Source organism: Zea mays, chromosome 6, assembly GCF_902167145.1.
Source record: "Zea mays cultivar B73 chromosome 6, Zm-B73-REFERENCE-NAM-5.0, whole genome shotgun sequence".
Classification (NCBI taxonomy): domain Eukaryota; kingdom Viridiplantae; phylum Streptophyta; class Magnoliopsida; order Poales; family Poaceae; genus Zea; species Zea mays.
In genome coordinates, this window is record NC_050101.1 from 166,852,498 (window position 1) to 166,873,735 (window position 21,238).

The 21,238-nt window shown below is 42.5% G+C and overlaps 3 protein-coding genes across 3 annotated transcripts; 2 read left to right on the forward strand and 1 right to left on the reverse strand.

Moving 5' to 3' along the window:
* Nucleotides 1–512: 512 nt before the first annotated feature.
* Nucleotides 513–3,021, forward strand: LOC100285769 (60S ribosomal protein L30-2). Its single transcript, NM_001291595.1, has 5 exons — nucleotides 513–612; nucleotides 711–816; nucleotides 1,946–2,047; nucleotides 2,149–2,217; nucleotides 2,717–3,021. The coding sequence occupies exons 1-5, from the start codon at nucleotides 592–594 to the stop codon at nucleotides 2,755–2,757; spliced, it is 339 nt and encodes a 112-aa protein (NP_001278524.1). The 5' UTR covers nucleotides 513–591; the 3' UTR covers nucleotides 2,758–3,021.
* Nucleotides 3,022–4,573: 1,552 nt separating this feature from the next.
* Nucleotides 4,574–10,351, forward strand: LOC100273285 (uncharacterized). The gene is made up of 13 exons (NM_001147726.1): nucleotides 4,574–4,840; nucleotides 6,497–6,570; nucleotides 6,713–6,796; nucleotides 6,889–6,969; nucleotides 7,746–7,826; nucleotides 7,955–8,047; nucleotides 8,433–8,609; nucleotides 8,705–8,772; nucleotides 8,875–8,926; nucleotides 9,007–9,060; nucleotides 9,138–9,227; nucleotides 9,431–9,497; nucleotides 9,854–10,351. The coding sequence occupies exons 1-13, from the start codon at nucleotides 4,699–4,701 to the stop codon at nucleotides 9,943–9,945; spliced, it is 1,155 nt and encodes a 384-aa protein (NP_001141198.1). The 5' UTR covers nucleotides 4,574–4,698; the 3' UTR covers nucleotides 9,946–10,351.
* Nucleotides 10,352–12,447: 2,096 nt separating this feature from the next.
* On the reverse strand, nucleotides 12,448–14,413 carry LOC100191714 (uncharacterized). Its single transcript, NM_001137143.1, has 2 exons — nucleotides 14,010–14,413; nucleotides 12,448–13,812 (listed from the first exon to the last, which is right to left on the reverse strand). Exon 2 carries the CDS (start codon nucleotides 13,688–13,690, stop codon nucleotides 12,626–12,628), a length of 1,065 nt encoding a protein of 354 aa, NP_001130615.1. The 5' UTR covers nucleotides 13,691–13,812; nucleotides 14,010–14,413; the 3' UTR covers nucleotides 12,448–12,625.
* Nucleotides 14,414–21,238: the final 6,825 nt, after the last annotated feature.

The window sequence follows — 21,238 nt, forward strand, 5'->3', positions numbered from 1 at the left end:
ATACACCTATAACTCCGACATGCAGCCAATCAAACTGCACTCCCATAAAGTCAACACATGTGGTGTATATGTTAAATACCTATATTAAATACATATTTTGCTATAGATTTTGTAAGTAAGTATTTATCATACATTCAAATGTCTTATACATATTTTAGTTTTACTTAATTTATTGTTTAAAGTATAAAAATAGATAGAGAAGAAAATATCTGTATACAAAGAATTCTATAGATGAGTATTCTCTAAATTTAGAGGATATTTTAAAAAACACCGCTAAAACATATAGAGGTTAGAAATCTTCTGTGTAGGTAGGGGCACTTGAAAACAGTTGAAGTTAGTCTTATGTGTGTAGTGGGCTGGAATCCACGGTTTGAGCTTGTTCAGAGGAAGGTTTGGGCTGAAAATGTTGATGGGTTGGAACGGTTTGGGTTGGACTGGTAGTATGGTCCACTAGCACGTCTATATATACAGCGTCCGCTGCTAAACCCTAGTGAGCCGCCCATTTGCGCCGCCGCAGCCCGCAGTCGCTTGCGCGCAGCAGCACTTCGCACCGCCGCCCCATCCCATTGCCGCCAGTGTCTGCTCGATCCGATGGCTCCCACGAAGAAGTCGGTATGAACCCCAAGCAACCTCAGTTGGTCCTCTCTTCCACTTCGGGGTGAATTTTCCTGTGATGTTGATTGGTCTCCCGTTGGTTTCGATCTATGCAGAAGAAGAGCACAGAGAGCATCAACAACAAGCTGCAGCTGGTGATGAAGAGCGGCAAGTACACCCTGGGCTACAAGACCGTCCTCAAGACGCTGCGCAACTCCAAGGGTATCGATTCCATTTCTTTTTCTAAGCGTTGCCCTTTCCTTTCCCTCTGATAGAATCGAATGACATTGAGCCGTATGCCCGTATGGATTTGTACGAGTGAGGGTATATAATTTATATCTGTCGTTATGAAATGTATCGGCTTATGTTTTCGTGGATTGCGGTACTTATCGATGTATGATGATCTTTGATCCTTTTGCGATATTTGAAAGTCATTCGATGTATGATGATCTTGTGGTCCTTCGATTTGTGAAGGCTATGCGTGCTTTGGTTAGTGGCAAATATTAGTTTCTTCCAGCTAAATATGTTAAGAAATATGCTATATTTTTGGTCGGTGTAGAAATTAACTTGTAGAGTGTACCCGCAGTTTCGTTTTAAGTCCACTGTGAGGCTTTAGAATTTGAACATCGTTTTGTCTAATGGGACTGAAGTTTGCCTCTCTGGCTTCTTTTTATCCCTGCTTTAGAGATGAATACAGTACCCTAGAACGATGCCAGCTTTTCATGATGAAGTCCTCTTTCATTTCTTCATTTATGGAGGACAAATGGAGGTGGCAACAATGCCGTTTTCACGTTTTTAGTAGGGTTATTTTCTTTTGTAGTTGGCTGTTTTGGTTTGTTCCATTGTGTTTGAATAGTGAACGCAGAACTTTAGCATATGCAACTGTTGTATTGTTTCATAGTTTATGAATGGGGCTGGAGTTTGGCTCTTTGGCTTTATTTTACTGTGCCTTTGAGATGAATGCAGCACCCTAGAGCAAAGCCAGCCTCCTGATTATGGTTCTTGATTTATTCTAAACCTGGAATACAAATGGAGGTTGGAATATTTGCTAACTGATTCCTTGATGTGGTTATGTTAATACACCAAAATGTCACTTTTGTTTGAGTGACGGGGTCTTCTCAGCATGAATAATACTGGCAAAATGTATTACTAGTTTCACATTTTCCAGAACTTTTAATGCTGTTGAGTCCTTAAGATTAGCTTGCTAATTGTTATGTGGCTTCTTGTAAGCGTTGTGTTAACATTGTGCAAACGCTGTTGTTTTGGCACCTGGGAACGCTTGAGAAAAATGCAGTGTTGGCTTTCGAGCACACTTGATTTTGAGCTCTTACAACCTAATGTCTCTGTTCAGGAAAGCTGATCATCATCGCAAACAACTGCCCTCCACTTAGGAAGTCTGAGATTGAGTACTACGCCATGCTGGCCAAAGTTAGTGTGCACCATTTCCACGGAAGTAAGGCCACCTTCACCCTTTCAGGATTATCTATTGCAAGATGTGTTTTGATTTAGTTATTTGCTAGTATGTAATATATTAACACTTTTTTGACTTTTCAGACAATGTTGATCTTGGCACTGCCTGCGGCAAGTACTACAGGGTGTGCTGCCTCAGTATCATCGACCCAGGTTCGTTCCTGTTGAATTGCCATTATCTTGTTTCTGTCCGAACTGTCACTGCACAATTCTTAGGCCGTCACTGCACAATTCTTAGGCCCTATTTGTTTCGGATTATAATCTGCTCAGACTATATAATCTAGTTCAAATAATCTAGTGGGTAAACAAACACCTAGATTATAGGTTCAAATTATACAATCTAAATCCCGGATCATGATAATCTCATAATATCCTCAAAAGTAGCTTATTTGAGATTATTTTTGTCCAAAGACCCACTACCCATGTTTATGTACATCAAAATCACGAAATTTGTCATCACTATATTTGTATGAATCGATAGAATGTCATAACTGCACTAAATATCAAATAAATAAACAAGGGTACTATTATCTTTGTGAATAATCTGCATCTGTATAGTCTAGACTACCAATATAATCTAGATTATAACCCAGATTATATAATCTATAAGCTGAAACAAACATGCCCTTAACTCCTGTGATGCCTGCTCCAGGTGACTCGGACATCATCAGTACCACCCCTGGCACCCAGTGAGCCAGCCCCGGCACCCATTGCAGCTGCTTCGCCTTTCTCAAGATGAGATGAGATGTAGCGCTCCGGCCCTATGTCCGTTTCCTTTTTTTATCTTTTAGCTATGTAATTTTGCTACCATGTGTCCATCTACCATACTGATAGTACCTCTTATTATGGCTGCTATGCAAGGCATATCCATGGTTTTGTTTGATGAGATGGTTGTACTTGTTCTCTTGTTGATGTTGATCGGATCAGGTCAATCGATGCGCTGATGGGCTGCTTGGTTATGCTGTTTGTCTTTGTTACGAATCACAAACCACAAACCCGTGCCTCGTTTCTCAGTTTCTTGTTCATATTTAAGACATTATACTCTAAAACATTATCATCGTGTCGCCAAGAACAGAAGCCTTCTACATCATGATTTCGACAGAAGCAGTAGAAAAAAGGATTGTAGGATGGAGCATCTGCTCCGGTATCGATCATATTCTTGACTCGCCCAAACACCACAACGAACCACCTCTAAAGCTGCCGCAGCTATCTCTCCTCTGGTAAACCAGCTTCCCAACCGAAATAAATATATGACCATAGATCAATAAATTAGCCACTGTTCTCTACTCTCATTTGTGTCCTTAGGTCTCTTGTTTATTTGTTTATATAATATAATAAAGGCACTATACTCTGAACAGTCTGGATGCGGATGGGTTGCTTGCTAACCTTGGTCCAATGATTCGTTGATCGAGTCTGTTGGTTTTGCATCTGGAGGTGGCTTCTCCGATGAATTAGTGGCTGTCACTGTCTAATGATTCGTTGCTTCTGACTGACTACGTACGTTATGCTACGTTTTCGTTCAAACTTCACCATTCTCTACGTACGCTATGCTACAGTTTTCTACTGCAAACTTTATCTCGGCTGATGCTACGTACGAGGTAGCTAGATCGTAAGATCGGCCGGGCTGACACGTGTCATTGGCGTCACTCTGATATGGTACGTACAGTTTTCTTGCTGTATTAATTGATTTAATTCCATGACTGATATGTGGTGGTGGTGGGGGGTCTCATGAGTTAAACAGCTTCGTTCGACTTAATTCGTACAACATTCAAAATAGTCGGCTAATTAAAGAGAACAACCCAAAAGTAAAGTGACTAAGATCCAAACAGGAAATAAAAATAACTAGTCCTTGAGTTTTGACACGCCATGGACTAAATGGAAACGAAAGTTGAACAAGCTGACCTTTTTCAAAAGCCCCAGACCCACACTTGGCACGGCCACAAATTGCTACGCAGACCTGGTTAGCTCACCAACAACTTGATCTCTTAATTAATCAACACTCAGGTGTACAACAAACATAACATCGCGAAACCAAAGACCTCGGATCTCTCTTCACATATAAAACTAAAATTCGTTTATATATATATTTGTACATATTTATATAAATGAAAAATGACATGAGATCAAATTCTTCGTCGTCCAAAATTTTTAGTAGCCTCTCTCTTTGAGCAAGAAAACGTTTGAGATGAGCGAGAAAACGTCGTTGGCAAGGTCGCTTAGAAATCTCGTGCACTCTTCATAAACCAGCAACCCAACAGAACCGGACCTGCCACGTAGGCGGGCTCCAACGCATTCCCGCTGCTGCCAACCAGTCACGTCCCGCCGCGTTGCGCGCGCGCGTGTGGAATTTAGTCCTAAATGGCTAAATCCCACCATTACCGCGTCCACGCTATGACGTCGCCCTCGTAATCAATCTCCGCCTCCCTGCCTGCTTACCCCGACCCCGTCGGCATCTCGGAGAATCGCGGCGGTCAAAGCCCAGCCTACCCCACCTCGCGCCGCGTCGCCGCGGTTTCCGCGGGCCAGTGCTCTCGGGAGTCGGGAGCTCAGATCAGGAGGGACGGGCTAGGTAGGGTTCGCGAGCGAGCGAGGGTGCTGCCGTCCGGCGCCGGTGTCCGAGTAGCAAGAGGAGAGATGGACGCGTTCCTGCAGAGGCTCAAGCGGTTGGACGCGTACCCCAAGGTGAACGAGGACTTCTACAAGCGGACGCTCTCCGGCGGCATCGTCACGCTCGTCGCCGCCGTCGTCATGCTGCTTCTCTTCATCTCCGAGACCAGTAAGCGACTCTCCGGCGGCTGGTAGTAGTCGCATTTGTTCTTCTTTTCCCTTTTTTTTCTATTGTGTGGCCTTGTTGCCGCGGCATGGTTGTGGAATTCGATGTGTAAGTTCGTCAGAAGTAAAGAAAGAAAATGATGAATTCTGAGCCCCTTCGCCCCTTCGGGGTACTGATTGCTGCTGCATGCCTGTGATTATGTGGAGAAAAAAGATGGAATTTCGAGAAGCCACTGTGCGTTCGCATGGTACCGTCCAGATTAATGCAGCAGACTTCTGGGCGTAAACTATAGTGCTGTTGGCGGCGTGGGAGGAAAGATATCCTGTTTTGGTAAAATTACCGTTAGGCATGGACGCGAATCCTAATAATGCATAATGCGAACGATTATTTTTAAACACACTATTTGGGCATGAGACTCTGAGCTTCTGGAATATTTCAAAAAAGCTTGGATTTTCAGTTGCTTTCGGTTTTAGTTCGTATGGTTGCCACAATTTGGTGGGGGCAATTGAAAGAGAATGAAATTTCGTGGAGTTACTAGATTGATTGATTGAGAGACCGAATGTGCATATAGAGGTGAGAAGATCCTATGGTTTATGCAAACAACATCAATCAGTATTCTGTAAACTCTATTTGAGGGAAAGATTCTGTTTTTAGTCTGCAAATTTGGACTGACACGGATTTACATCACATTTTTCGGAACCTGATGTGCTAGTACGGTAGTACCTGACTTTCATGGTTTGCCTGTATAAGACATTTTTGGTAAAAAAAATATTTTCTGTTAAGTGTTTCCTCAAAGTACTGGCTAATTTAGGTCCCGTTTGGTTAGAGTGACTAATTTTTAGTCCCTGATTTTTAGTCTCGTTTAGTCTCTATTTTACCAAACGGAAGGACTAAAGTAGGGACTAATTAGCTTTAGTCTCTAGTCCCTCACATGGATGCTAAAAGGGACTAATGGGCAACATTTACTCCATTTGCCCTTGCCTAGAAAACTGGCATGAAACAAGAAAAGGAGTATTTTGGTCTTTATGTGTTGCATTTAATGTATTTAGAATCTAATTAGTCCCTACAACCAAACGGGTATGGACTAAAGTTTAGTTCAGACACTAAACTTTAGTCCTAGGACTAATGAAACCAAACGGGGTCTTATAGTCATCGCTTGTGGCACACAATTCATTTTTCCTGTGCCAAGCTCGTGTGTCCACCTAACATTTGCTCTGAATTTGTCATAGCAGAGCTGCAAATTTTAGGCTAAAATGCCTATAGAAATGAGGAATATGTCCATTATCACAAAATAAATACAGTTTATCTCAGCGAGTGTTTGTCCAAAGACAAATAGGGATGAAGAAGGTTGATGCCCTGTGCTACTACAGATGCAGTTTGGATAGTATTATGCCTCATAGTTTTCTGTCATTGGCAAATTTTAGTGTCCTGTCATGAAATTCATGGCATTTGTCATCTCTTTTTATGCACTTTTTTATTGCTCTTCGAAAAACTTAACCTCATCTTGTTTACGCCTCTAAAATCTATGATCTACTGATGTTGTTCGTCTTATCAACATGTGATTATTGTAAGGAAATGCTTTGTTATGTTACATACTGTGCTTAAATAAGCAGAATGGAGCATCTGCTAATGACTTTTGTGTGTTCATAATGTTTTCAGGGTCATATTTTTATTCAGCAACAGAGACTAAGTTAGTTGTGGACACATCAAGAGGAGAAAGGCTACGAGTAAATGTTAGTACTTTTTTAACTAAATAAACTGTCTGTAGGTTATTTGTTATACTTCTATCCTTTCCGTTTTATAGAGAGAGACACATACATTGTCGTGTAGTAGTGCCTAACAAATGACTTCTGTGATGGTAACTCCAATTTACAGTTTGATATTACTTTTCTGAGCATTCCTTGCACCCTCCTCAGCGTTGATACAATGGATATTAGTGGAGAACAGCACCAGGACATTGTACGTTCTGAAGTTATCTTTCTTTGTGATGCTTTGTTAATTTATTTTTTGATTTTTCATATAATGATTCTATTGTTTTCTTTTCCTTGTAGAGGCATGACATCGAAAAGATACGATTAGATGCACATGGTAATGTTATTGAAGCAAGAAAAGTTAGCATTGGTGGAGCAAAGGTTAGTGGCCTCTGTTGGCTGTTGCAGACTTGCATTGCACTAGCTCATAAAAAATAGTGTTCATATTTTATGACAGTTGTAGCAATTGTGGTGGATGAAGTATTGGTAGAATCTCCACTTTTCTTTCAAAAGTTGAACCAACCAACAAATACGACTGAACACATTTCTAGGGCAATACCACAGTTTATATTTTACAAACAGAAGGTTGAATTTTGAGAGCCATCTAAAGGGCGTACCCAGTGCCGTAGGCTTCCCACACTGTACGGGGTCTGGGGAAGGGTAGGGTATCTTTAGGCGCCAAGCCTTACCCGCATAATATGAGGCTGGGGCTCGAACCCGGGAGCGATGAGTCTTTATAACCACACAATATTATGAGCATACCAGTAAATTTCTTAGTTTCTTCTGTGCTTAGCCCATGTGTTTTCGTCCAGTTCACTGCTGAATTGTTGCTCCTTAAGCGCTTCTAGAACTCATGGGGAAAATTACCAAATTGTGACATGACATCAAGAAGCTAGAAATTTAAAGTTGGCATTCATACATGTTTTTAATGACATAAGTAGTTCATTATTGTTATATTTGAATTTAGTATAGAAGCGTTTTCCAACCGTGTTATCTTGAAATTGTTCTATATGACTGTCGGACGTATTGTTTTCATGTTTCCTCCAATATGTACCACAACCACAATGAAACCTCGTCAATTGAAGATATAAGGCTGGTTTGGTTGTACTTTTAGCAATTACACATGCATATCCTTGATAGAAAAAATATCTGTATAGATCGAGAGACCATTGCAAAAACATGGAGGAAGGCTCGACAAAGGTGAACAATATTGTGGTACGTGTTATGGTGCTGAGGAGGTACGTGCTCCTTTTTTTTCCCTTTTTGGTTAATTTTGTTTTAATGTAACTTTTATTTCAACATTCTTTATCCATGTTATGCTTTACTTCTCAACTTCGAATTGCTTCAACCTACTTGGAAAGCTCAGTCGGATGAACAATGTTGTAATTCTTGCGAAGAAGTCCGGGAGGCATATAAGAAGAAAGGATGGGCTCTGACAAATCCTGACCTAATTGACCAGGTATATCAGCTATTTTACCTGGATTTTTTCATCAGGAAGGTTTACATTTAACCTTTTTTTGGGAGAATCTTACTTCTTAACTTATGGTGCACAATTAATTCGCTGCTTTTGAGAAATCACAATCGTTTGGAGGTGGTTCCTTGATCCATCGTGTGCCTTGATTAACAGAAATTGCCGTCTGCAATGTAGTGGCAGTTTTTGTACTTGAAGTATTTTTTTATGTCATTTGCCTGACATTAGATCTGATTCAGAATGTGCTCTTAGAGTTATATACTTCATGTGTTGGTTTCTAATTAGCAAACAACTTTTTCTGGTGAACTTTTTAAAAGTTTCCTGCACACTTTCTTTATTCCTGAGATCCACTGGTGTTTGTTGACTGTTTTAGTGCGCAAGAGAGGATTTTGTTGAGAGAGTTAAAACTCAGCAAGATGAAGGCTGCAATGTCCATGGTTTTTTAGATGTCAGTAAAGTTGCTGGAAATTTTCACTTTGCCCCAGGCAAAGGTTTTTATGAATCGAACATAGATGTGCCTGAGCTGTCATTACTTGAAGGTGGTTTCAATGTAAGTAGATCATGTTAAGTTTTTCCCTTAGATTATTTTGACTGTTTAATGTTTATGTTCAATGTTTCTAATATATTTACCTGTAACTTTACCAGATTACCCACAAAATAAACAAACTGTCCTTTGGGACAGAATTCCCTGGTGTTGTCAATCCACTTGATGGGTAACTATATATGTTTCACTCAGTGAGCATAAAATTGCGCTAATTGTTTTTCAGGCACTCCTATTAACATAAATATGTATTTTCTTACTCTAAAACACACAGTGCTCAGTGGACACAGCCAGCTTCAGATGGGACATACCAGTATTTCATAAAAGTGCAGTCTTTCTTCGTACATGAATGTTTCAGTTCTATGGTTTAACGCTGCATAAAGAACTTACCGAGTTTTCTGTCCAGGTTGTCCCTACAATATACACTGATATAAGAGGACACAATATTCATTCGAACCAGGTTCGTGGAACTATTGTTTATGTTCATTGTTTTATATTCCCTCAACATTAATATCCTTTTGTTACTTTCATTTCCAGTTCTCGGTAACGGAACATTTTAGGGATGGAAATGTTCGTCCGAAACCCCAACCTGGAGTTTTTTTCTTCTATGATTTCTCACCTATAAAGGTAATAATGGAGTAGTAAAAGATATACAGTTTTCCGTACATCATGAACTCCTTTTGTCATTGTCACATATATGCGACTATATTAATTAATTCCTAGTTTTTTTATTAGTGCAGTTTGCATTGCTGTAATCCTCTCAGATTGAAAATTACTCATTCAGTTCTTCAGGTCAGCGACCCCTATAAAATTGAACAATTGTTTTGCAGGTGATATTCACAGAAGAAAGTAGATCCCTACTCCACTACCTGACAAACCTTTGTGCTATAGTGGGAGGTATGGTCTTCACGTTTAGTTTAGGTTTAGTTATCATTTGTGAAAAGATCGCTATATCTGCAATATTCACTCATCTGTTAATGAAACCTTTTATTAACCCTCAAATGTCTTGCTGAATGCTCCAGTAATTCTTTGACCATCCTTTTGATAAACTGCATACTTTTTTGTGGAACTGACTCCCTACATTCTTTCACAGAAAAGTACTGATGAAACAGTTTAAGCTGTGCATTTGACTGTAGTGTTCATACAGCTGCATTCCTGCAATCAGTTGCATTCCTGTATTTTTGTTTATAATAATAGCTTCAGCTACGGTTTCAACGAGTGCAACTAACAAATTTGGCATGCATGATTTTCAGGTGTGTTCACTGTCTCGGGTATCATCGACTCGTTTATATACCACGGACAGAAGGCACTCAAGAAGAAAATGGAGCTAGGTAAATACAGATGATCAACATCGACCTTGTACTGGCCCCATCGTTTCCAAGTTTTGTGGCATGTAAGGAGGGGATATGCCTGCTAAATACGACAAGATGCCACTTACATTGCTGAGGTTGCAATTTGCAAGGCCATCAGACTGATGTTATTGCACGTGAGCTGATCAGATAACATGTAAAAAGACAATGAATAGCCTGGTCTGGGGGGAGTGCTTTGATGTCCATCATTGTTCACTGACATTGAAATGGCCCGAACCGGTGCGGTGGAGTAATTTGAGTTCGGAGGTGGATATATCATAGATCATAGAATGTTTCTTATGAAAGTTTCTTCAAGGAAACAGCTTCACTCATGGTGTCACCCATACTTTGTTCATTTGGTAGTGCTGCTCTTCAGGAAGAACTGGAACGATTCGATTGATTATGTTGCTTTTTTCCTAATGACCTTGGAGGATTCCCTTTTCTCGTTTTATTTTCAGCAGAGCTATCCAGTAAATATATATTAACTGTAATAGTGATTTTTTAGTTCTACCTACAATTCATTAGGGGTGGGCCAATGCAAAGGTATACTACAAATTAGAAGATAGCTTATTATGATTGATTTCATTAGATTAATATAAGCCTAGCTGTTTGGTAACCTATATTATTGGAGGTGTTGAAAAGAAAAATTAAAATAAGCTGTGGTTCTGGGCATCCTGTGGGATCATCATAAGCTGGGATGTGGATCATATAATTTGGCTTATAATCTGGGATGTTAGTAAACGACATTGGCTTGTATAAGCCCCTATTATGAGCTTGGAGTAAGCAACCGTGCCCTAACATAAACTCAACACATGTTAAAAGAGTATTGCCTAGTACATGGTCCATTGTTTAGAATCACTCAATCACATCAGGATAAGATAAATAAAATAGTACTGACTTTGATCGGATTAGCTCTGCACAGCTGCGCTCGGATGCAATTATCATATATTTTGATATGAAGAGGCTGAGTGGATATGATCAAACAGAAGCAGCTTAGATGGAGTGTGTGTGTGTGTCATGTACTTGTCAGAAGTGTTTTTTTATTGACTGGTCTGCACATGAGCCTGCACTATTATGCGGGTCAACCGATATCATCCATCCCGTACAGATTTCACTGCAAGTGGCTATGATTTTAACATCAGTGTTCAGCGCACAACCCCAGAAAAGGTTCCTCAGGAGAGTAAAACCAACCTAATCTGCCAAAAAATCGGTCTGCAGAATTCCCCACTGCCTTACCAAGTGACATCCCAGACTAACGTAGGATAGCAAGGCAATAGGATAGAAACAAATGAGCATTAAGGGTGTGTCTTTTAGGTCAGGGCTTCTGGAAATCACCACTTCAGTCCTGAGAAGCTAAACCTTTGGAAACCCTTTCTTTAGGTAGGCTACCCTACAAAATGAAATCTGCAAGGTGATGCAATCAGGCTAACAAAACCAGTTCCACCTGAGGAGCAGTTTTTTTGCCCACCGGAAGCTCACAGATTGGCAGGAAAAACACTCTAAAGAAGTGAAGATAGTAGCAATGAAAGAAACCATGCCATACTGTAGCCATATGAGATCATGCATTAGTTGTCCATCTTGTATTTAAAATAAAGTAGTTCTTAATCCATACATGTCGACCAGTATTAGCAACAGAATATTCCCATCAAGCAAAATATTTGCAACTTGATAACTTCACGCGTTGATGTAGGATTCGATTTCTTTTCAAGGAACCTGCACTCCAGACATGCTCTATTGAAATATTTCCAAAACCCGTGACTAGGTTACCTCAAGAAAGTACTCATGCCAGCTAAATTCTGCTACTAGAAAATGCAGAGTAACAGAATTCCTTACTGGGCAAGCTTATTAGTGACCCTTCCAAAGATCTTAAAGGCGATTGTTCATGAAAAGATAATTGTGTAATCTTATAAGAATGGATGAGACATAAGAGAAGTGGACGCCCTCTAAAGCATTTCAGTAAGAAATTCCAATTGCGAAATTATCGATGCGTCTTAATGAACTAGATCGTGATCCAAATCGCATGTCAATGATATTAACAAACTATTTTATTGGATCCTCACAATAAAAAAACTAATTTATTGGAATGAAGTCTTTAACATGTCATTAACATCGAGGATAGAGATCATTGACCGATGATAACTACATTTGGAATCTCAAGCTATTTTACTAGCAGTAGGATAGAGATAACCCATTTGCGAAGTCAACTACAGGAAAGCAGCCTCACAAGGTCATGGTCATAACTGTAACCTGCAATCCTTAATTATTAGAAACATTCTAAGAAACACAAGAATCAAAACCAATCACAAACTGGACTCCAGGAATTGTCGGCATCAGATCAGTCTCTTTCATTTCACAATCCCAAAATGAATGTTATGTACCTGAAGGCATAAACTGGCTCTCCTTTTCCAAGGCTACTTTCAACTTACACCTACGAAACTGATATGATTTCTTGGATATTACACCAGGGGCCAGGATGGTGAACTATGGAGCGATTCGCTATTACACTAGAGAACTTGATACGATTTTTATATAATCAAATGTTAACACTGTACAAAGAGCTAAAACAGCAGACTAAAAGCAGCAACTAGAGATGGTGCTTTCTTGGATATTACAAAGATGAAAAGCTTAGCTAAATATGCCATGCATAGCACCAACAAGCTCGATACCACAAGATTTCTAGAAGCCATTCATCTCCAGAAGGTAAGTGCGCCTCTTCATCAAAGCCTTCACAGCAGCCTTAAATGGCCCATCAAATGCTCCAAAGACAAATGCGTCGGCTTCTTTACGGTTAGGGTGGCTTCCATTGCTTCCGTCAGGTGAGGGTTTGATAGCCACCAAAGTGGCGCCTTGCAACGCCATACCACCAGGCAGTTCAAGATATGGAGCATACTTGAGCTTCATGTTGCAGGCTGGGACCTGAGTCCTGTTGGAACATGCTGAGGCCGACAACTGGTTCTCTCTGAACTCCTTCAGCTGCTCTGCTCCCATGCACAATGTGCCTTGGCCATCGGCATCTGTCAGTACCAAGCTCAGAAGTGTGGAATGGTCATTGATGATTGAGCGGAGAAGATAGTGCCTCGTTGATGCCGCAATTAGAGAGCTGATTGTCCAGACGACACGAAGTTTCAGCCCACCATTGGTATAGAAAGACTCTGGCATGCTTCCATTATCCTCCAAAGACTGCTCATGCTCTCCACCAACAGGCTTGCGGTCAACCCGGGTACCCCCCAGGATCACACAACTCTGAAGTGTGCTCCCATACTCTGCTCGCCATTTCAGGAGAACTCCCTCCTCAGTACCCACATCCCCAGAAGGGAGCTCGATCCGAAGATTCCTGATGTGCGTGAAGTTCCTGAGCACCTGCGCTGGCGAGTGGTGCGAGAGCTGCGGGAACAATGACCTCCCAGTACCATTAGGGTTGCGCATGTTGTGGAAAGGCTTGATGATGGTGAAGAGCATCAGCTTCAGGAAGTGCGAGAAGATGTTCCGAGGCTTCGGCGATGACAGGTTGAGCGCGTCCTCAGCGTCGCCGTCGACCGCCACGACGCGGTCAATCTTGACATACACATCATGGACAAGGGGGACAAGCCCACAAAGCCGCTTGGACACGGCGTAGCACCGGCCGAGCGATCGCACGTCCTCGACCTTGTTCAGGATCAGCAGGACGAGCGAATCCGGCAGGCAGTCAAAGTGGTCGACCTCGCGCACCGGGTCGGCGTGGATTCGTGCCTTGGGATGCATCGCACGGCACAAAGGTCACACCTTTCTGCCACGCAGCAAGACGAAACGCCCGCCAAGATTGCCAGGAAAGGCTGGCTCACCCAAATGGCAGGAAGAAACGCGTGTCAAATCGACGCGACTACCTGAAGAGAGAACGAACATCGGTGGTAAGAAGTAAGAACACGGATGAGCGAGTAGAGAAAAATGACAGAATCACAGAAATGGCATGCGGTTAAGCAAACCTGCATGGCCGCATGCGTCAGAGACTCAGAAGTGCTATAATAAATCAACAAGAACCTCAGATCGAGAACTGCAACAAGCAAATCGAAGAATGGTGTACCTCAATCACCGCCACCGCAGTCGCGACTCCAACTCAGGCCGGCAAATTGAGCTCCAAGCTGGACAGACCCCACCAAAAGCCCGACCTCTCACCGGAACAAACCCGGATCCGGCGCCGGATAGCACAGGTGAGGACCTGGGCCGCGAAACCGCTGGCACGCCCCCTCGGAGAAACAGCCTCAATCGGGTGGTCCAAGCACAGAAGGGATGCAAAATTTCGTCAAACCGAGCACGGCTCAGCTCCAGCATGCAGCTGGAACATCGGAGGGCTTCCAATTGGTGGGCTTTTGCTGCGAATCCAACGAGGTTAGGGTTTATGTAACGAGCACTTGAGGATTTCCCCCTTATCTTTTCAATTCTTTTAGAGAGAGAGAGAGAGGGGCGAGGAGGAGGTGGATATTGGAGAATGCTTTCCCTTCTCTCTCTCCCACCCCGTCCGAAGCGGCTAAATACTGGGCTCAGAGCCTTGGAGGACATGGCGCCGTTAAGTAACGGCTCCGTCCGTCCATCTACGTCAGTGGCGTCGTAAATTCTGTAATCTGTTGTCTTTAGCTAATCCTCTATGTATATATCTATTTTTTACCCACCAGTTTTAACTTTACAAAAATCATTCAACCAAATCACCATCACACTCATAAACTTCTCTAAATCCACCAAATATATTAAGCCACACATAACACACCCTCAAAACAGTTATATCGCTAAATAACTATTCTCTCTTACCCACACAAATCCAATGATCAATGTTATTTAAATCATTCTTTCATTCTCATCCCTCACACCCCTCCCCTCCCCTGACTTGCGCCAGCGGCTGCGACGCCCCCTCCCTCTACCCCTACCCTCCCCTCCCCTCCCCTCGTGACTGATAGTCGCCTAGAGGAGGAGTGAATAGGGCGAAACTGAAATTTACAAATATAAACACAACTACAAGTCGAGTTAGCGTTAGAAATAAGAACGAGTCCGAGAGAGGGCGTGAAAACAAATCGCAAGCGAATAATGAAGTGAGACACGTGGATTTGTTTTACCGAGGTTCGGTTCTCTCAAACCTACTCCCCGTTGAGGAGGCCACAAAGGCCGGGTCTCTTTCAACCCTTCCCTCTCTCAAACGGTCCCACGGACCGAGTGAGCTTCTCTTCTTAAATCACTTGGGAATCAAACTTCCCGCAAGGACCACCACACAATTGGTGTCTCTTGCCTCAATTACAAGTGAGTGTTTGATCACAAGAAAGAATGCGAAAGAAAAGAAGCGATCCAAGCGCAAGAGCTCAAATGAACACTACAAATCACTCTCTCTAGTCACTAAGGCTTTGTGTGGAGTTGGGAGAGGATTTGATCTCTTTTGGTGTGCTTTGCAATGAATGCTAGCTCTTGTATAGTGGTTGGAAGCTGGAAAACTTGGATGCCATGAATGGTGGGGTGGTTGGGGTATTTATAGCCCCAACCACCAAACTAGCCGTTTGGTGGAGGCTGACTGTCGTATGGTGCACCGGACAGTCCGGTGCACACCGGACATGTCCGGTGCGCCAGCCACGTCACCAAATGCCGTTGGGATTCGACCGTTGGAGCTCTGACTTCTGGGCCTGCCTAGATGTCTGGTGCACACCGGACATGTACTGTTCAATATCCGGTGCGCCAGTATGGGCGTGCCTGACTTCTGTGCGCTTCTGGCGCGCATTGAATGCGCCTGCAGGTGACCGTTGGCGCGAAGTAGCCGTTGCTCTGCTGGTTCACCGGACAGTCCGGTGTACACCGGACATGTCCGGTGAATTATAGCGGAGCAGCCGCTGCGTTTTCCCGAGGCTGGCGAGTTTCGGAGGCCGCTCTTCCTTGGAGCACCGGACACTGTCCGGTGTACACCGGACAGTCCGGTGAATTATAGCGGAGTGCCTCTGGAAATTTCCGAAGGTGGCAAGTTTGAGTTGGAGTCCTCTGGTGCACCGGACACTGTCCGGTGGTGCACCGGACACTGTCCGGTGTACACCGGACAGTTCGGTGCCCCAGACCAGAGGTGCCTTCGGTTGTCCCTTTGCTCCTTTATTTTGAACCCAACTTTGGTCTTTTTAATTGGCTTGTTGTGAACCTTTGACACCTGTATAACTTATACACTATAGCAAACTAGTTAGTCCAATTGTTTATGTTGGGTAATTCAACCACCAAAATTATTTAGGAACTAGGTGTAAGCCTAATTCCCTTTCAATCTCCCCCTTTTTGGTGATTGATGCCAACACAAACCAAAGCAAATATAGAAGTGCATAATTGAACTAGTTTGCATAATGTAAGTGCAAAGGTTGCTTGGAATTGAGCCAATATAAATACTTACAAGATATGCATGGATCGTTTCTTCGTTTTTAACATTTTGGACCACGCTTGCACCACATGTTTTGTTTTTGCAAACTCTTTTGTAAATCTTTTTCAAAGTTCTTTTGCAAATATTCAAGGGCAAATGAATAAGATTTTGCAAGGCATTTTCAAGATTTGAAATTTTCTCCCCCTGTTTCAAATGCTTTTCCTTTGACTAAACAAAACTCCCCCTAAATGAGATCCACCTCTTAGTGTTCAAGAGGGTTTTGATATACCCCTTTTTGAAATACTACTTTCTTCCTCTTTTGAACACAATAAGATACCAATTGAAAAATACTCTTTGAAAAACTAAGTTTTTGAAATTGGTGGTGGTGCGGTCCTTTTGCTTTGGGCTCATACTTTCTCCCCCTTTGGCATGAATCGCCAAAAACGGAATCATTAGAGCCCTCAAAGTGCTTTTCTTCCCCTTTGGTCATAAATAAATGAGTTAAGATTATACCAAAGACGAAGTCCTTTTGCTCTCTCCCCCAAAGATGGAGAGTGGCTCGGAGCGACGGCGAAGGATGAGTTACAGAGTGGAAGCCTTTGTCTTCGCCGAAGACTCCAATTCCCTTTCAATACACCTATGACTTGGTTTGAAATTTACTTGAAAACACATTAGTCATAGCACATGAAAGATACATGATCACAGGTATATAAAAGAGCTATGTGTGCAATTTAACAAAAGAAATTGCGCGAATCAAGAATATTGAGCTCATGCCTAAGTTTGTTAAAGGTTTGTTCATCAAGAGGCTTGGTAAAGATATCGGCTAATTGATCTTTAGTGTTAATGTAAGAAATCTCGATATCTCCCTTTTGTTGGTGATCCCTAAGAAAATGATACCGAATGGCTATGTGTTTAGTGCGGCTATATTCGACGGGATTATCCGCCATCTTGATTGCACTCTCATTATCACATAGCAAAGGGACTTTGGTTAATTTGTAACCGTAGTCCCGCAGGGTTTGCCTCATCCAAAGCAATTGCGCGCAACAATGGCCTGCGACAATGTACTCGGCTTCGGCGGTGGAAAGAGCGACCGAATTTTGCTTCTTTGAAGCCCAAGACACCAAGGATCTTCCTAAGAACTGGCAAGTCCCCGATGTGCTCTTCCTATTGATTTTACACCCCGCCCAATCGGCATCCGAATAACCAATCAAATCAAATGTGGATCCCCTAGGGTACCAAAGCCCAAACTTAGGAGTATAAGCCAAATATCTCAAGATTCGTTTTACGACCGTAAGGTGAGCTTCCTTAGGGTCGGCTTGGAATCTTGCACACATGCATACGGAAAGCATAATATCCGGTCGTGATGCACATAAATAGAGTAAAGAACCTATCATCGACCGGTATACCTTTTGATCCACGGACTTACCTCCCGTGTCGAGGTCGAGATGCCCATTGGTTCCCATGGGTGTCTTGATGGGCTTGGCATCCTTTATCCCAAACTTGTTTAGAATGTCTTGAGTGTATTTCGTTTGGCTAATGAAGGTGCCCTCTTGGAGTTGCTTCACTTGAAATCCCAAGAAGTACTTCAACTCCCCCATCATAGACATCTCGAACTTTTGAGTTATGATCCTACTAAATTCTTCACATGTAGACTCGTTAGTAGACCCAAATATAATATCATCAACATAAATTTGGCATACGAACAAGTCATTTTCAAGAGTTTTAGTGAATAAAGTAGGATCGGCCTTTCCGACTTTGAAGCCATTAGCGATGAGAAAATCCCTAAGGCATTCATACCATGCTCTTGGGGCTTGCTTGAGCCCATAAAGCGCCTTAGAGAGTTTATAGACATGGTTAGGGTACTCACTATCTTCAAAGCCGGGAGGTTGCTCAACATAGACCTCTTCCTTGATTGGTCCATTGAGGAAGGCACTTTTCACGTCCATTTGATAAAGCTTAAAGCCATGGTAAGTAGCATAGGCTAATAATATACGAATTGACTCAAGCCTAACTACGGGTGCATAGGTTTCACCGAAATCCAAACCTTCGACTTGGGAGTATCCCTTGGCCACAAGTCGAGCTTTGTTCCTTGTCACCACACCATGCTCATCTTGCTTGTTGCGGAAGACCCATTTGGTTCCTACAACATTTTGATTAGGACGTGGAACCAAATGCCATACCTCATTCCTAGTGAAGTTGTTGAGCTCCTCTTGCATTGCCACCACCCAATCCGAATCTTGGAGTGCTTCCTCTACCCTGTGTGGCTCAATAGAGGAAACAAAAGAGTAATGCTCACAAAAATGTGCAATACGAGATCTAGTAGTTACCCCCTTATGAATGTCGCCGAGGATGGTGTCGACGGGGTGATCTCGTTGGATTGCTTGGTGGACTCTTGGGTGTGGCGGCCTTTGTTCTTCATACTCCTTGTCTTGATCATTTGTATCTCCCCCTTGATCATTGCCGTCATCTTGAGGTGGCTCATTTGCTTGACCTTCTACTTCATCAACTTGAGCCTCATCCTCATTTTGAGTCGGTGGAGATGCTTGCGTGGAGGAGGATGGTTGATCTTGTGCATTTGGAGGCTCTTCGGATTCCTTAGGACACACATCCCTAATGGACATGTTCCTTAGCGCGATGCATGGAGCCTCTTCAATACCTATCTCATCAAGATCAACTTGCTCTACTTGAGAGCCGTTAGTCTCATCAAACACAACGTCACAAGAAACTTCAACTTGTCCAGTGGACTTGTTAAAGACTCTATATGCCCTTGGGTTTGAATCATATCCTAGTAAAAAGCCTTCTACAGTCTTAGGAGCAAATTTAGATTTTCTACCTCTTTCTACAAGAATAAAGCATTTGCTACCAAAGACTCTAAAATATGAAATGTTGGGCTTTTTACCGGTTAGGAGTTCATAGGATGTCTTCTTGAGAATTCGGTGTAGATACAACCAGTTGATGGCGTAGCAAGCGGTGTTGACCGCCTCGGCCCAAAACCGATCTGAAGTCTTGTACTCATCAAGCATGGTTCTTGCCATGTCCAATAGAGTTCTATTCTTCCTCTCCACTACACCATTTTGTTGTGGAGTGTAGGGAGAAGAGAACTCATGCTTGATGCCCTCCTCCTCAAGAAAGCCTTCAATTTGAGAGTTCTTGAACTCCGTCCCGTTGTCGCTTCTAATTTTCTTGATCCTTAAGCCGAACTCGTTTTGAGCTCGTCTCAAGAATCCCTTTAAGGTCTCTTGGGTTTGAGATTTTTCCTGCAAAAAGAACACCCAAGTGAAGCGAGAATAATCATCCACTATTACAAGACAATACTTACTCCCGCCGATGCTTATATAAGCAATCGGGCCGAATAGATCCATGTGGAGTAGCTCAAGCGGCCTGTCGGTCGTCATGATGTTCTTGTGTGGATGATGGGCACCAACTTGCTTTCCTGCTTGGCATGCGCTACAAATCCTGTCTTTCTCAAAATGAACATTTGTTAATCCTAAAATGTGTTCTCCCTTTAGAAGCTTGTGAAGATTCTTCATTCCAACATGTGCTAGTCGGCGATGCCAGAGCCAGCCCATGTTAGTCTTAGTAATTAAGCATGTGTCGAGTTCAGCTCTATCAAAATCTACTAAGTACAGCTGACCCTCTAACACACCCTTAAATGCTATTGAATCATCACTTCTTCTAAAGACAGTGACACCAACATCAGTAAAGAGACAGTTGTAGCCCATTTTACATAATTGAGATACAGAAAGCAACTTGTAATCTAATGAATCTACAAGAAAAACATTGGAAATAGAATGGTCAGGAGATATAGCTATTTTACCAAGACCTTTGACCAAACCTTGATTTCCATCCCCGAATGTGATAGCTCGTTGGGGATCTTGGTTTTTCTCGTAGGAGAACATCATTTTCTCCCCTGTCATATGGTTTGTGCACCCGCTGTCGAGTATCCAACTTGAGCCCCCGGATGCATAAACCTACAAAACAATTTTAGTTCTTGATTTTAGGTACCCAAACGGTTTTGGGTCCTTTGGCATTAGAAACAAGAACTTTGGGTACCCAAACACAGGTTTTGGAGCCCTTGTGTTTGCCCCCAACAAACTTGGTAACTACTTGTTGGGGGCCTTCGGCTTACGAAGGTCCTCAAAAACAGGATTTAACAGTATTTCTGGAGTTTAATGTGTGAACAGGTATCTTCGGACTCAAGTCGGTATCACAGCAGACCAGAATAATACGAAGGTTAATACAGCGCCGAAGGTGTGAGCAGGAAAGCTTCGGCGTGGTAGCAACAAAATGAAACCGACTTAAAGATGAAAAGGCTATTCAGACCTCGATAGATTACTATAGAATTATTATCAAATGTAAAGGGCATAAATGTAATTTTGCATAGGCTGTGTCTTGTGCCTATAAATAGGTGAACAGTACCCCCGTACTGTTCACGCTGATTTGGCATTCGCTTTTGCGTCACGCTCGTACTTTCATCTCCTTCAAGTTGAAGGTACATTTGTAATTCGACGTTATTTCTGTTTCTAAATAATAATAGTATGCAATTGTCTATGCTATCCTTTATATTCCTTATAATTCATCCTTCGTCACTGTAAAGTGTATTTATGAAGGTATGCCCTTCATAACCTTCGTCCGAAAATCATTACATCCTGAGGGGAATAATGCTTCGAAGGACGAAGGACTTTACCGATTAACATTTTCTATGTTGCCTTGTTCTTAACTCATAGCATTTGAGAACAAGTCCCCAACATTGGCGCCCACCTCCGGTGAACTCACTTCCACACTCTGAGTTTTCTGAACACCTTCGGCGATCATAAACCTTCGTTATGGCGCCGAAGAAAGCTTCAGCAACTGGCACTGCAGCTCTTCAACCGCTGGACCACAATCAGGAGACTGTCTCTCTTCGGGAGGCCCGAAGCCAGAAAAGGAAGGCTGTCAGCCCG

What these genes read in the sequence shown, in the direction of transcription:
- LOC100285769 (NM_001291595.1), top strand. Translation starts at nt 592, where the DNA reads ATGGCTCCCACGAAGAAGTCG. An exon ending in TGGCTCCCACGAAGAAGTCG is followed by an intron (nt 613 to 710) that starts GTATGAACCCCA and finishes CGATCTATGCAG; the next exon opens with AAGAAGAGCACAGAGAGCAT. An exon ending in GACGCTGCGCAACTCCAAGG is followed by an intron (nt 817 to 1,945) that starts GTATCGATTCCA and finishes GTCTCTGTTCAG; the next exon opens with GAAAGCTGATCATCATCGCA.
- LOC100273285 (NM_001147726.1), top strand. Translation starts at nt 4,699, where the DNA reads ATGGACGCGTTCCTGCAGAGGCTCAAGCGGTTGGACGCGTACCCCAAG. An exon ending in GAGAAAGGCTACGAGTAAAT is followed by an intron (nt 6,571 to 6,712) that starts GTTAGTACTTTT and finishes TCCAATTTACAG; the next exon opens with TTTGATATTACTTTTCTGAG. An exon ending in TACTTGAAGGTGGTTTCAAT is followed by an intron (nt 8,610 to 8,704) that starts GTAAGTAGATCA and finishes TAACTTTACCAG; the next exon opens with ATTACCCACAAAATAAACAA.
- LOC100191714 (NM_001137143.1), bottom strand. Translation starts at nt 13,690, where the DNA reads ATGCATCCCAAGGCACGAATCCACGCCGACCCGGTGCGCGAGGTCGAC.